General features: G+C 42.2%; 1 protein-coding gene across 4 annotated transcripts in view; it reads left to right on the forward strand.

Annotated features, from left to right (window-relative positions):
* LOC138963283 (centrosomal protein of 57 kDa-like) overlaps window positions 1-13824 on the forward strand; it is a 66408-nt gene extending 52584 nt beyond the window's left edge. For 3 of the 4 annotated variants that reach the window (XM_070335348.1, XM_070335347.1, XM_070335346.1), the window contains exons 5-10: window positions 1199-1258; window positions 4306-4383; window positions 5343-5627; window positions 7872-8095; window positions 9360-9504; window positions 9673-13824. In XM_070335348.1, the coding sequence (XP_070191449.1) occupies window positions 1199-1258; window positions 4306-4383; window positions 5343-5627; window positions 7872-8095; window positions 9360-9504; window positions 9673-9939 (1059 nt within the window). In that variant the 3' untranslated portion in view covers window positions 9940-13824. The remainder of the gene's footprint in view (window positions 1-1198; window positions 1259-4305; window positions 4384-5342; window positions 5628-7871; window positions 8096-9359; window positions 9505-9672) is intronic. The other variant, XM_070335349.1, reaches the window with a different exon arrangement.
* The last annotated feature ends 1804 nt before the right edge of the window (window positions 13825-15628 follow it).

The following is a 15628-nucleotide window of genomic DNA, read 5'->3' on the forward strand; positions in this document are numbered from 1 at the left end:
CTGTGTTTTTGCGGCTGCTTTCGTATGATGTCAGTGCATGGTGAGTGCGTTCATTGCCTTGTCACCACTTCCCCACCTTTTTCAGAATGTTTTCTTGGAGTTGGATAATTCTCCTTACTACTCGCCCCCTCCTTACTCCTCGCCCCCTCCTAACTTCAGTTCATACTTTATTGCGTGCCGACTGACCAGTCGGTGTGGCGTCCGTGTAGAGAAGAAGGGAATAAGGTTACACAATGCGTTGGTGTGAGACGCCAAGTTTCGTGTTTCGAGTTGCTGTAGTAAATATAGAGTAAACTTTGTCTTTGGGACTGACTTTCTGTTGTGTGCTATCCGTCTTTCGACTTACGTAAGAGAAATCCCATTTCGAGCTCAGGGTACTTTGTACACATAGATAAAGAGGGATAATTCCGGACCAGAATTTCTTTGTGTGCTAAGCGAATTTTTGACTTAACCGTTTGTGAGTTAGCTGGATTTGCCTGTAGTTTCACGGTAATTAGTAGACATTTCAAGACTTTGAGCTGTCTTTTACCAAAAAAGACTGGCACTCACGGAATAGTGAGGCATTTGGAAGGTGTGTGCAGTTTAAGCCTGTGTACATTTAAAGCAGAGTTCATGAAAGATGTTTAACATTGCAGAGACCTTTCATCAGTAGTGTATTGGTTAGCACATCCTCTATAGAAGTAAATGGCATCACCTGCCTGGGTAAAAAAAATAGGCCTGTTTCTCGTAGCTACTGTGAGAGTTTTGAAGGAAACATGTTAAGAACTCACATGCTACTGAATGAAGTTATCTTTCTGCCTTGCAACAGTGTTCATTGTAAACCAAAGGATGTTCCAGGCTGGTCATTGTTGAACATGATGAAGTTATCTGTCTGCCTTGTAACAGTGTTTATTGTAAACCAAAGGATGTTCCAGGCTGGTCATTGTTGAACATGATGAAGTTATCTTTCTGCCTTGCAACAGTGTTCATTGTAAACCAAAGGATGTTCCAGGCTGGTCATTGTTGAACATGGCGTCAGTAGGGATAAAGTGTTTGAGATGCCATGGCCATGTTTGGCAGGACGTCTGCGATGAAAAGGAACTGTCTACGTCCAGTACCAGTGCTGTTTGTCCCAGTATGAGCATAACATGTATTTATTGATAAAGATATTTTTATTTTATTTTTCTATTATTTTATTTTTATTTTTATTTTGTTGCAGCTTTCATCTACTGATATGTCAGATTTGTCTACTGAATGCTCTGAAGTTTCTAGATCGATGGTTTGAACAATTTCACATTTTTGTTTTGGATATTTTTCCATTTTGTAGTCCTCTATCTCACAAGCATCTGTAACTGTTGCTTCTAAAAATCTGACAGCTTATCTAAGAATTGTACTTTTACAAATTATCAGGACTAGTGATGGTGTACTTTTAGGCGACTTCAAAAATGACAGCTCACATAATCTCCTATAGTATGAAAATTGCTGAACTCTACATACATGTAACTTACTGCTGACAGCAATAAACTCACTTCACAATATCACACCACAAATAATTGCAATAAATTTCCCCTTATCATTTTCATCTAATCTTGAAGCATGTATAATCTTCAAACCAAAAGACACAAGATCTCTTAAATCATTTAATTTTGAGTTAGAAGGCTCAGATTTAGCAGACTTTTCTTGTTTAGGAGGAAGATAATGTGTACAGGTTCATGTAAACTTGGGTCACAATTATAAAAATGTAAGCTTCTTAAGTTATTATACCTGTTATCCTATCATCTGTGGCCAATAACATTATTATGGTGAGAGATGTATCATGATGGGCTTTTTAGAAACAATATGGACATTTTGCAACATGCTGCCTTCTTGTAGCTCAGTGCAATTTGCAACATGCTGCCTTCTTCTAGCTCAGTGCAATGTGCACCTCATTGCTGTCGCTGTGCATCGCTGTTTCTTTGGGTCTATTTTAGAATCTTGACAAAGTTAGATTACCTCACATATGGTACCATTCTTTTTCAAACTGTAGCAAGATGCTTTTTCTCCTGAAATACAGAAACATCATCAGATTTTAGGTGATGTGTCTTTTTTGTCTGTTTGTTCCTTTTGATTTTGTTTGTCTTTTATTTCAGTCTATATGTAGTTGAGTCTTGGTTTTTGCAGTTAACTAACAGTTCAATAGTTACACCCCCGGTATAGGGGTGTGTATAGGTTTCACTCGATGTGTTTGTTTGTGTGTTTGTTTGTGTGTTTGTGTTCGCAAGTAGAGCTCAAGAATGAACGGACCGATCGTCACCAAACTTGGTGAACAGGTTCTATACATTCCTGAAACGGTCCTTACAAAAATTGGGACCAGTCAAACACACGGTTTGGGAGTTATTGGTGGATTAAAATTACACAAGGACTTATAGAGGCACACCCCCGTTGGTCAAAGGGAAATAACCATTCTCACTGCCACCAACTGAGAAGGTTATTTCCCTTGACGGGGGTGTTTTTCCTATCGGAGGAATTTCTTGTTACTTTAATTCTTGCGTCACAAGCAGAACCTTTGTTGAATTACCATTTAAAATGCTGCAGTGTGATTTCATTGTGTGTGTGTTTTGGCACTAATGCATTTCACAACTCAACATTGTACTAATTACACACGCAGACATTTATGTTTTTCAAACACATTATCATCAAGTAATTTCCAGCTGTAAAGAACAGATCCTGAAAATCTGAATATGGAGAAACTATAAATACGCAGAGATCCATTTGAAAAAAAAAAAAATTGGATTGAGGAGAGAGATGGGGGTAATTTATGTTTTTATCAGGAAAGAACAGGGTCATGTATGTAATGAATTGTGATCAGGAGAGAGAGAGATGGGGGTAATTTATGTTTTTATCAGGAAAGAACAGGGTCATGTCTGTAATGAATTGTGATCAGGAGAGAGAGATGGGAGTAATTTATGTTTTTATCAGGAAAGAACAGGGTCATGTCTGTAATGAATTGTGATCAGGAGAGAGAGATGGGAGTAATTTATGTTTTTATCAGGAAAGAACAGGGTCATGTCTGTAATGAATTGTGATCAGGAGAGAGAGATGGGAGTAATTTATGTTTTTATCAGGAAAGAACAGGGTCATGTCTGTAATGAATTGTGATCAGGAGAGAGAGATGGGGGTAATTTATGTTTTTATCAGGAAAGAACAGGGTCATGTATGTAATGAATTGTGATCAGGAGAGAGAGAGATGATGATGATGGAACTTTATTTAACAAGGATAGAGATTTAAGGCTAAGCCTTTTCTTACAACTTGTCCTTACATCTAAATAATACAACATTCTAACAATGCCAAACAGAAAAGCAGGCACCCAAACAAACCATTACAAATGTGATGTGGTGCCAAAAGACAAAAATCCATGTTTATGTAAAATAAAAATGGACATTAACGTTTTGTTTTTATCTTATCTTATCTTAACAAACAAACAAACAAACAAACAAACAAACAAACAAACAAAAGACCAAATAGAAAATCAAAAAGCAGAGAGTGACAGAGTCGAGAGGGAGAGAGTAGTAGAGTTGTTTACATTGTTCTATGTTACCACCAGAGAGAATGGGGTTGTGTATGTAACTAATACTATCACCCCCCGCGGGTTAGGGGGAAGAATTTACCCGATGCTCCCCAGCATGTCGAAAGAGGCGACTAACGGATTCTGTGTCTCCTTTTACCCTTGTTAAGTGTTTCTTGTATAGAATATAGTCATTTTTTGTAAAGATTTTAGTCAAGCAGTATGTAAGAAATGTTAAGTCCTTTGTACTGGAAACTTGCATTCTCCCAGTAAGGTAATATATTGTACTACGTTGCAAGCCCCTGGAGCAAATTTTTGATTAGTGCTTTTGTGAACAAGAAACAATTGACAAGTGGCTCTATCCCATCTCCCCCCTTTCCCCGTCGCGATATAACCTTGAATGGTTGAAAACGACGTTAAACACCAAATAAAGAAAGAAAGAATGTAACTTACTATCATGTTCGTGATTGAAAGAAAAATGTCGATTTTTGACAACTAAAAGTCAGGAAGAAGGAGAAAGCTGATGATGATGAACAGAGAAAAGAGGGCTGGACAAATAGGGTCCAGTTGTTGATCCTCAGCCTTTTTTTTTTTTCAAAGCATTGTAACTGTGTGTGGTTCTGTTGATCTATTTGAATTGATATGCTTCTGAAATGTACATAAGGGCAAAACTAATACTGTTAAAGGCTGTTTTTGTGAGTTACCATTACTCTATTACTTTGTGTATTTTTTTGGTTCAAAAAGCTTAATCATGAATGCTGAATGTTTGTGTGATTTGCAGTCAAAAATCAAACAGCTTGAAAACAAATTGAAAGAGGAAAGAGACCATCGGAGGGTGTTACACGAAAGGGCTTTAGACGTAAGTACATTTTCTTGCTTTCTGTCTAATCATTCGTTTCATTCAGTCTAATTTCCCTTTCTTTCAGTCGTGTTCCCTTTCTTTCAGTCGTGTTCCCTTTCTTTCAGTCGTGTTCCCTTTCTTTCAGTCGTGTTCCCTTTCTTTCAGTCGTGTTCCCTTTCTTTCAGTCGTGTTCCCTTTCTTTCAGTCGTGTTCCCTTTCTTTCAGTCGTGTTCCCTTTCTTTCAGTCGTGTTCCCTTTCTTTCAGTCGTGTTCCCTTTCTTTCAGTCGTGTTCCCTTTCTTTCAGTCGTGTTCCCTTTCTTTCAGTCGTGTTCCCTTTCTTTCAGTCGTGTTCCCTTTCTTTCAGTCGTGTTCCCTTTCTTTCAGTCGTGTTCCCTTTCTTTCAGTCGTGTTCCCTTTCTTTCAGTCGTGTTCCCTTTCTTTCAGTCGTGTTCCCTTTCATTCAGTCTAATTTCCCTTTCTTTCAGTCGTGTTCCCTTTCTTTCAGTCGTGTTCCCTTTCTTTCAGTCGTGTTCCCTTTCTTTCAGTCGTGTTCCCTTTCTTTCAGTCGTGTTCCCTTTCTTTCAGTCGTGTTCCCTTCTACATGAAAGGTATAAAACACAAGCAGATAAACACAACAAGAGAAAGTTACTTGCTTTATTGCTCATTAACAGTTCATCTGTCTCTCCAATTCTCCATCACTCTGTCTGTCCGTCAATCTGTTTGGCACACGAGGAATGCTGAGAGCTGGGAGCTGAGAGCTGCATTCATAATGACTGATGATGCTCCACAAGGATCTATGTTTTGATGTTATTTCATTCATAATGACTGATGATGCTCCACAAGGATCTATGTTTTGATGTTATTTCATTCATAATGACTGATGGTGCTCCACAAGGATCTATGTTTTGATGTTATTTCGGAAAACCTTTTCTTGCTTTTGTCTTTGATAAAACAATCTGTCCTACTTACTTCTCAGTTGGAGAGTGCGGCAGTGTCCCATCAGATATTGCTCAACTCAGCGCCGTTGCCAGAAAAACACAAAGCTACCTTTCCCTCCAACGTCAAACCCAAAGCTACATTTCCCTCCAACGTCAAACCCAAAGCTACATTTCCCTCCAACGTCAAACCCAAGAAGCCGCCGGGCCCCGCCATCAAGAAGAAGAAGAAAGTACAGGTGACCAAGAAAAAGATCCCCGTCAAGGCCGAGCCCAGCAAACACTACAGGCTGAACCTGGCAGAGATCCCCTTTGTAGCGGGGAAGGTGTGTGTCATCAGTCTTTTTTTCTTTTTTTTTCTTCTTTTTTTTTTTTGCGCTGTGGGAGAAAAGTTAGCACGGGCACTTCTTCTTTGTTGAAATTTTGTTGCATTATGATTACATTTCAATTTCATAACAGACTTGTTGCATTATGATTACATTTCATTTTTGCAACAGACTGAATGATTGATCTTTGTTTTGTAAGAATAAGAGTTTGAAACACTGGGATTGTTTGCTTAATTTTTATATCTATTTATTTTGATAGAATGTTAGAAGTCGGGTTCATTCAAGATTTTAATTTCAAACACATTCAGACAGAAGCATAAAGTGACATGAGAATCCAATTTTAAATAAAGAGTTTTGCTGAGTATGTTATCTTTTTTCTTTAAATTTATTGCATGAGATTCTTGAAAGGGATTTTTGAATACGAGTGATTAATCAGAATATATGCAGAAAATTAGTCAGGGAAAGAGTGAAGGTCTTCAGTTAACCACCTCCTTCATCCCTAGACCGCCGTTAAGGTCTTCAGTTAACCACCTCCTTCATCCCTAGACGGCCGTTATGGTCTTCAGTTAACCACCTCCTTCATCCCTAGACGGCCGTTAAGGTCTTCAGTTAACCACCTCCTTCATCCCTAGACGGCCGTTATGGTCTTCAGTTAACCACCTCCTTCATCCCTAGACGGCCGTTAAGGTCTTCAGTTAACCACCTCCTTCATCCCTAGACGGCCGTTAAGGTCTTCAGTTAACCACCTCCTTCATCCCTAGACGGCCGTTATGGTCTTCAGTTAACCACCTCATTCATCCCTAGACGGCCGTTATGGTCTTCAGTTAACAACCTCCTTCATCCCTAGCCGGCCGTTAAGGTCTTCAGTTAACCACCTCCTTCATCCCTAGACGGCCGTTAAGGTCTTCAGTTAACCACCTCCTTCATCCCTAGACGGCCGTTAAGGTCTTCAGTTAACCACCTCCTTCATCCCTAGACGGCCGTTAAGGTCTTCAGTTAACCACCTCCTTCATCCCTAGACGGCCGTTATGGTCTTCAGTTAACCACCTCCTTCATCCCTAGACGGCCCAGTTAACCACCTCCTTCATCCCTAGACGGCCGTTATGGTCTTCAGTTAACCACCTCCTTCATCCCTAGACGGCCGTTATGGTCTTCAGTTAACCACCTCCTTCATCCCTAGACGGCCGTTAAGGTCTTCAGTTAACCACCTCCTTCATCCCTAGACGGCCGTTATGGTCTTCAGTTAACCACCTCCTTCATCCCTAGACGGCCGTTAAGGTCTTCAGTTAACCACCTCCTTCATCCCTAGACGGCCGTTAAGGTCTTCAGTTAACCACCTCCTTCATCCCTAGACGGCCGTTAAGGTCTTCAGTTAACCACCTCCTTCATCCCTAGACGGCCGTTAAGGTCTTCAGTTAACCACCTCCTTCATCCCTAGACGGCCGTTAAGGTCTTCAGTTAACCACCTCCTTCATCCCTAGACGGCCGTTAAGGTCTTCAGTTAACCACCTCCTTCATCCCTAGACGGCCGTTAAGGTCTTCAGTTAACCACCTCCTTCATCCCTAGACGGCCGTTATGGTCTTCAGTTAACCACCTCCTTCATCCCTAGACGGCTGTTAAGGTCTTCAGTTAACCACCTCCTTCATCCCTAGACGGCCGTTAAGGTCTTCAGTTAACCACCTCCTTCATCCCTAGACGGCCGTTATGGTCTTCAGTTAACCACCTCCTTCATCCCTAGACGGCTGTTAAGGTCTTCAGTTAACCACCTCCTTCATCCCTAGACGGCCGTTAAGGTCTTCAGTTAACCACCTCCTTCATCCCTAGACGGCCGTTAAGGTCTTCAGTTAACCACCTCCTTCATCCCTAGACGGCCGTTAAGGTCTTCAGTTAACCACCTCCTTCATCCCTAGACGGCCGTTAAGGTCTTCAGTTAACCACCTCCTTCATCCCTAGACGGCCGTTAAGGTCTTCAGTTAACCACCTCCTTCATCCCTAGACGGCCGTTATGGTCTTCAGTTAACCACCTCCTTCATCCCTAGACGGCCGTTAAGGTCTTCAGTTAACCACCTCCTTCATCCCTAGACGGCCGTTGTGGTTTTCAAATACAGAGGTACCCCCTTTTAAGACTCCCTGTCTTTCAAGACTTTGCTTTTTAGCCCACCATTTAGACAGACATACCCAGCTTTAGGAGGAGGGGAGGTGGCTTAGCTGTTGACATTCTTGACACTTTATTGTCTCCCCAGGCGACAACGCCGAGCCATGCGGTGGGGGCCAACGTGCAGAAAGTTCTGGCCTTGATGAAGTTGCACAACGTGAATCTCTGCTCCTCCCTCAACAACGGCCATAGCCACCACCACACCAATGGTGACGACTCCCCGTCGGTCAGCTCGTCATCCAGTGCCAGTGTTGACCAGGACCTGGCCGACCTCCTGGCCCAGCTGCAGGACGAGTTCGGTCAGCTCAGCTTGTGAGTACATGTACAGCCCACATTAACATGTCTCCCTTAATTGTTTTATATTTTTGATTATAGGATATCTGTATTTTTCACCAAAATATGACATTTTACACAGATCGAGACGGTCAGTGTTCCTCCAAGACCGCGCTCGCGGTCAGGGTGAACAATGACTGTCAAGATCTGTGTAAAGTGTCATATTTTGGTCAGAAAAACAAATAATATTTATTATCAATCGATTCTGGTTGGCATTCCTTTAAGTTTGTATGATTGAACGCACACAAACATGCACTATTTTGTAGTCTCGGCTGGCCGCCTAGATATGAAGTTTTGTCGGCCTCTGACGTCACATGGCTCAAAGATGGGATATCAATTGTTCAATCGATCCATTTTCTATTAAAAAACCAGTAGGATAAGCATAGAGAACAGAAAACAACTATTTATACATTCAATTTTAGAGCACTGTGAATATATCAGCCTTGAGAATGAGTGTATGACCAGAATCATCATTGCCTCTTTCACATTAGATTAAACAAATTGGTTCTAAGAGGACGTTAAAACTAATTATCATCAACAAATAACATTGCAGTGTGTGTGTGTTACAGTGAATAACATTGCAGTGTGTGTGTTACAGTGAATAACATTGCAGTGTGTGTGTTACAGTGAATGACATTGCAGTGTGTGTGTGTGTTACAGTGAATAACATTGCAGTGTGTGTGTGTGTTACAGTGAATAACATTGCAGTGTGTGTGTGTGTGTTACAGTGAATAACATTGCAGTGTGTGTGTTACAGTGAATAACATTGCAGTGTGTGTGTTACAGTGAATGACATTGCAGTGTGTGTGTGTGTTACAGTGAATAACATTGCAGTGCGTGTGTTACAGTGAATAACATTGCAGTGTGTGTGTGTTACAGTGAATGACATTGCAGTGTGTGTGTGTGTTACAGTGAATAACATTGCAGTGCGTGTGTTACAGTGAATAACATTGCAGTGTGTGTGTGTTACAGTGAATAACATTGCAGTGTGTGTGTTACAGTGAATAACATTGCAGTGTGTGTTACAGTGAATAACATTGCAGTGTGTGTGTTACAGTGAATAACATTGCAGTGTGTGTGTGTTACAGTGAATAACATTGCAGTGTGTGTGTGTTACAGTGAATAACATTGCAGTGTGTGTGTGTTACAGTGAATAACATTGCAGTGTGTGTGTGTTACAGTGAATAACATTGCAGTGTGTGTGTGTTACAGTGAATAACATTGCAGTGTGTGTGTGTTACAGTGAACACCAGGAGTACATGCGACAGATCCACGAGGGCACTGACCAGCGTGTGCAGGAGGACTTGGAGCGAGAGCTGGACAGCCTGGTGCTCAAGATGGAGGCCAAGGGTCAGCAGATCACCAAAATCAGGCAGCATCAGCAAAAGGTAGCACTTTACACATTGACCATGTTCGGAAATAACTGTCAAGTGTTCATTCGTTTTTGAAGAGTTGCTTTTGTATGTGACATGTAGCTTGCCTCAGTGTTTCCAAGGAAGAACAAGGGGAAACAACTCTTCCACCACCCATCAAAACCATTCCATCTCATGTTTCAGTTGGAGGACGCCAGGCGACAAGCCAAGAGGAGCAGCAAAAAGTCGCCGCACGTTTCCCGGCCCAGCTCCGCCAGTGGTCGCATGCAAGCCAATCACGGACACACACGCGTCCGGGGAAACGTTCGCCCAAAGTCAGCATCTCGGGGCGATTGTGGGCGTGACCATGGATATCAAAACAAAGACGTGACAAACCCTGCACTCAAAATGCTGAGAAACATGAAAAAGTTACAGTCGGGGTTACGACGCGACGACGTGTGCTGGGAATGAGGCTTGGGGTGCACCGCATTTCAAACATATGCATTTTGGGGGAACGCTTGCGAAGAAGAGTGGGAGGGATGGGGGTGGCAGGGAGGAAAAGTACATGCACTTTTTACCCCGATAACTTGAGTCAGAAAGGATGTGTGTATGAGAGTGGCTTGGCTACATTTGAATGGAACTTTCTTTAAAAAAGAAAGATGTTGCCAGTGGAGTGCGCTCCATTTGATGTTACAGGACTGTTGTTGTGGCACATTTAGGTTTGGGTATTTTTCTCTACTTTTTACTTGCTTGTAAGTCGGGTGAAGCTGTTTGTGCATCTCTCGGAGTGTGCGTGTGTGAACACTGCGAGTTTCAAAGCATGCAAGAAGTAAAACTAAGTTGTTGAATGAGTGAATATTGGAGCAACTGGAAATACAAGGCACCAAAGGATCCAAGTGAAGCGGACTGTACAATTTGATTATCTTGAATGTCTGTTGAGATAAGCGGCAGCATCTGACTTTAGCATGGAGAATGTGATTAAGTGAACTTTGTTCTGTTGATATTGGCAAAATCTCTTGTGGTTGGCAGGTTGTGAGAATATCCCATTGAAGTTCGATGAGGGACCTGCATTTTGTGCCAGTTTAATTTTCACTTAAAGGAGCATTGTTATAGGTCTGATGTGTTTTCATCAGAAGTGTTTTCTGCCAGTGCGTATCATTGCCCACCACAATGAGTTTTCTCATTATTTTAATGCTTTGTACTTACAGTCTTGATTTAAATGTTGGTTATGTTCAGCCACATGTCTCGCACGATTTTAAATATTAAAAATTGTTATATGGCCGTTCTGTTGCCATAGCCACCGGAATGAGTGAGAATCTTCCCTCCCTAATTGAACCGATGTCAAAGGTCATGCATAGGGTTTAGCTTTCTTGACAGAGAGTTCAATCTTGGGTAAAGTGGTAAGCCTATAGAAGTCGCTACAGTCAAAGGTCGCTACAGTCAAAGGTCGCTACAGTCAAAGGTCGCTACAGTCAAAGGTCGCTACAGTCAAATGTCGCTACAGTCAAAGGTCGCTACAGTCAAACGCCTGTTGTAGGACCCTCCATGTAAAGACCGTCATTCTTGTCAGACCTTGTTTTCACACAATTTCTCTCCATTACATCTAAATTTACCTCCATTTTGAGACTCCCTCTTTTTTAAGAGCAAATTTTCTCAGATTTTAGGGGAGAGGGGGGTTGGAGTCCAACGTGGGGTGGGGGTTGGCCACTGTTTGGTAAATGACCTTACTGCTAGATATTTGAGAAATTGTTATGTTGTCATTTCAAATCTCAATTTGAAACTTGTTTAAAAATGTTTAAAAAAAAAAAGGCCCCCCAGTGAGATGGAGTGAACTTTAGTCAGTGCATGTTGAAACAGGGCAGCTGATCATCAAACAAGTCTTGAAGTGATCTCCGACAGTCAGTGCATGTTGAAACAGGGCAGCTGATCATCAAACAAGTCTTGAAGTGTTCTCCGACAGTCAGTGCATGTTGAAACAGGGCAGCTGATCATCAAACAAGTCTTGAAGTGATCTCCGACAGTCAGTGCGTGTTGAAACAGGGCAGCTGATCATCAAACAAGTCTTGAAGTGTGCTCCGACAGTCAGTGCGTGTTGAAACAGGGCAGCTGATCATCAAACAAGTCTTGAAGTGTGCTCCGACAGTCAGTGCGTGTTGAAACAGGGCAGCTGATCATCAAACAAGTCTTGAAGTGTGCTCCGACAGTCAGTGCGTGTTGAAACAGGGCAGCTGATCATCAAACAAGTCTTGAAGTGTGCTCCGACAGTCAGTGCGTGTTGAAACAGGGCAGCTGATCATCAAACAAGTCTTGAAGTGTGCTCCGACAGTCAGTGCGTGTTGAAACAGGGCAGCTGATCATCAAACAAGTCTTGAAGTGATCTCCGACAGTCAGTGCATGTTGAAACAGGGCAGCTGATCATCAAACAAGTCTTGAAGTGTGCTCCGACAGTCAGTGCATGTTGAAACAGGGCAGCTGATCATCTAACAAGTCTTGAAGTGATCTCCGACAGTCAGTGCATGTTGAAACAGGGCAGCTGATCATCAAACAAGTCTTGAAGTGTGCTCCGACAGTCAGTGCGTGTTGAAACAGGGCAGCTGATCATCAAACAAGTCTTGAAGTGTGCTCCGACAGTCAGTGCGTGTTGAAACAGGGCAGCTGATCATCAAACAAGTCTTGAAGTGATCTCCGACAGTCAGTGCGTGTTGAAACAGGGCAGCTGATCATCAAACAAGTCTTGAAGTGATCTCCGACAGTCAGTGCGTGTTGAAACAGGGCAGCTGATCATCAAACAAGTCTTGAAGTGTGCTCCGACAGTCAGTGCGTGTTGAAACAGGGCAGCTGATCATCAAACAAGTCTTGAAGTGTGCTCCGACAGTCAGTGCGTGTTGAAACAGGGCAGCTGATCATCAAACAAGTCTTGAAGTGTGCTCCGACAGTCAGTGCGTGTTGAAACAGGGCAGCTGATCATCAAACAAGTCTTGAAGTGTGCTCCGACAGTCAGTGCGTGTTGAAACAGGGCAGCTGATCATCAAACAAGTCTTGAAGTGTGCTCCGACAGTCAGTGCGTGTTGAAACAGGGCAGCTGATCATCAAACAAGTCTTGAAGTGTGCTCCGACAGTCAGTGCGTGTTGAAACAGGGCAGCTGATCATCAAACAAGTCTTGAAGTGTGCTCCGACAGTCAGTGCGTGTTGAAACAGGGCAGCTGATCATCAAACAAGTCTTGAAGTGTGCTCCGACAGTCAGTGCATGTTGAAACAGGGCAGCTGATCATCAAACAAGTCTTGAAGTGTGCTCCGACAGTCAGTGCGTGTTGAAACAGGGCAGCTGATCATCAAACAAGTCTTGAAGTGTGCTCCGACAGTCAGTGCATGTTGAAACAGGGCAGCTGATCATCAAACAAGTCTTGAAGTGTGCTCCGACAGTCAGTGCGTGTTGAAACAGGGCAGCTGATCATCAAACAAGTCTTGAAGTGATCTCCGACAGTCAGTGCATGTTGAAACAGGGCAGCTGATCATCAAACAAGTCTTGAAGTGATCTCCGACAGTCAGTGCATGTTGAAACAGGGCAGCTGATCATCAAACAAGTCTTGAAGTGATCTCCGACAGTCAGGCGAAATGTTATGGTTGAATAAAATGTTTAAGTGCTGCAGGTGCTCTTGATTGTATCGTGAAAGTGAGCGGTGTTTTTGAACAGGGTAGTGGTCCTTTGGATTGATTCTGTGCTACCTTTTGGCACATTGAAAACATGTGATGTTTGTGTTTGTGTGTTACAACCCTTGTGAGACTTCCTCTGATCTGGCAATATCTAACGCACAACACATCCTCTTTTTTAAGACCTTGATTTTTTCCGGTTTTTTTCATAACCTCTGTAAAGTTACCTCCATTTAAGATGCCCTCCTTTTTCAGACCTGATTTTCAATCAATCAATCAATCAATCAATGAGTCTTATATCGCGCATATTCCGTGGGTACAGTTCTAGGCGCTCTGCAGTGATGCCGTGTGAGATGAAATTTTATACGGCCAGTAGATTGCAGCCATTTCGGCGCATATTTACCTTTCACGGCCTATTATTCCAAGTCACACGGGTATAGGTAGACAATTATTAACTGTGCCTAAGCAATTTTGCCAGGAAAGACCTTTTTGTCAATCGTGGGATCTTTAACGTGCACACCCAATGTAGTGTACACGGGGGGAGGTTCGGACACCGAAGAGAGTCTGCACACAAAGTTGACTGTGAAATAAATTTCCGCCGAACCTGGGATCGAACTCACGCTGACAGCGGCCAACTGAATACAAATCCAGCGCGCTACCAACTGAGCTATATCCCCCCCCCCCCCCCCCCCATTTTTTGAAGTCTTAAAGTAGTAGATTGCTAATTGTCCAGGATACATTAAAGTAAATAATTCACAGGCAGTAAGACTTGCGAATACAAAATCAATAAGTGAACACTGTCATTTTGATGTACGAATTGGATTGAAAGGAAATCTGTTTCAGAAACATGACAGGAAAAAGTGTTTATTTACTTCCATTTGACTGATCGGTGTGGGGTGCTCAACAAGAAAGGATAAACATGTTTGTAACATGTCAAACATGTCAGGCCAAACACTCAAGACATTTTATTTGTGATCAACTCATTTCTTCCGTCCAACTGCTTTTTATGTGTACGTGTGAAAACTATGTACATGTACAGCTATTTATTTATCACGTAGCCTGTATATATATTGTGTACAACTTTTATCATGTTTTATAGCGCTGAATCAATTTTGCGTACTTAATTACTTGATGTCAAAAGGTAATGTCCAAGTTAATTGATTAATTAGGTTGTGTATTTTAATTGTTAATTGGCACTCTCTCCTACCTGAGAGATAATCAGTTTTTAATGAGCTGTAAGAACATGAATAAAATGATCAAAATCTGTTTTAAGTTTAATGCACCTGGTTGAAAGTAAAACCCATCACACCCTACCCCCACCCATATCCCTCCCCCACGTTGTACTTAGTTCAGTAATGTCTGAAAGCTGTTCGTTTCTGTGTATTTAAATCCATGTGTACAACAATCACTGCCATTTCTAATTAGTTACATTACAATCATGGAGTCATTTCATTTCCATTACTGTCTCTAAAGATAACTTTCTTCCAGTGTAAATGGTGATCTGTTCAGGCCTTTACATGGGATAGGAGCTTCCTTTCACTTCACACATATCACAAACGAAAAGCCTGGCTGATTTTGTGTGCAAAGGGGGAATTGTCAACGTAATTCTGACTGTTTTTTGTGGTCAAAAATGAAACGTTCTATTAAGTAACCATTCTTGGGTTTTTATTTTGCTGAAAAACTTTTGCAAAATAACATATATGTCACACGCTTTCCTTCTTTGCCACTACTAAAGCAAACGTGTGCAAGATTGTATGTTACGCGCTTTGGAGCATGTGCAAGAACGGATTCAAACTCGAAATCGTCCCTCCAAAAAACCCAAAATGCACACACGACTTTTATTTCTCCTGCTGTTATCGTTTCTTCTCTTTACAAATTCGTCAACGCTCAGAATACTGAAAACGGCATCCCAGACGACAGTGCTGTTTCCAATCTCGAATTTAGCTGCCCTTGGAAAGTGGCTCGCTCAGGCGGCCTGTTAGTCTGACACTATAAGGACAGAGTTCTGAACATAGATGACAAAGATCCCGGAAAGAACAAACATTTCGCGGATGCAGACACAGAAAGACGTCATGAAGATTGCGATGCTTCAAAAGATACAGACTGTGACGATGACTGTGACGTCATTCACATATTCCGAGACGTCATTTATAGTTGTTCGGTCACTTTCGTCAAAAAGTAGATCTCTCCACAATGGCTGCTCCTGTGTTTAGGTTTATCAAGCGTGAGTACGCAAAACGTGTTTGTTCTCTCCTCTGTTGAAGCTGTGAGACATAATCGCCATTACGAGCTAGTCGTGTGACAGAGAGTTTTCTTGCACACTCGACTGCTGCTGTTTCACTCCGGCTAAAGCCGTCGTGAAACATCTACAGTCTCGTGTGCAAGAAAACTCTCTGTCACACGACTAGCTCGTAATAGCGGGTAATGTCAGTTAAGTAATGTATTCAAAAAGAAGTCGTCACTGTGCATGGAAAACAGCCAGGCTGTGTGTTGTGGGTGCGTGTCCAA

The sequence above is a fragment of the Littorina saxatilis genome, linkage group LG3 (assembly GCF_037325665.1).
Source record: "Littorina saxatilis isolate snail1 linkage group LG3, US_GU_Lsax_2.0, whole genome shotgun sequence".
Classification (NCBI taxonomy): Eukaryota; Metazoa; Mollusca; class Gastropoda; order Littorinimorpha; family Littorinidae; genus Littorina; species Littorina saxatilis.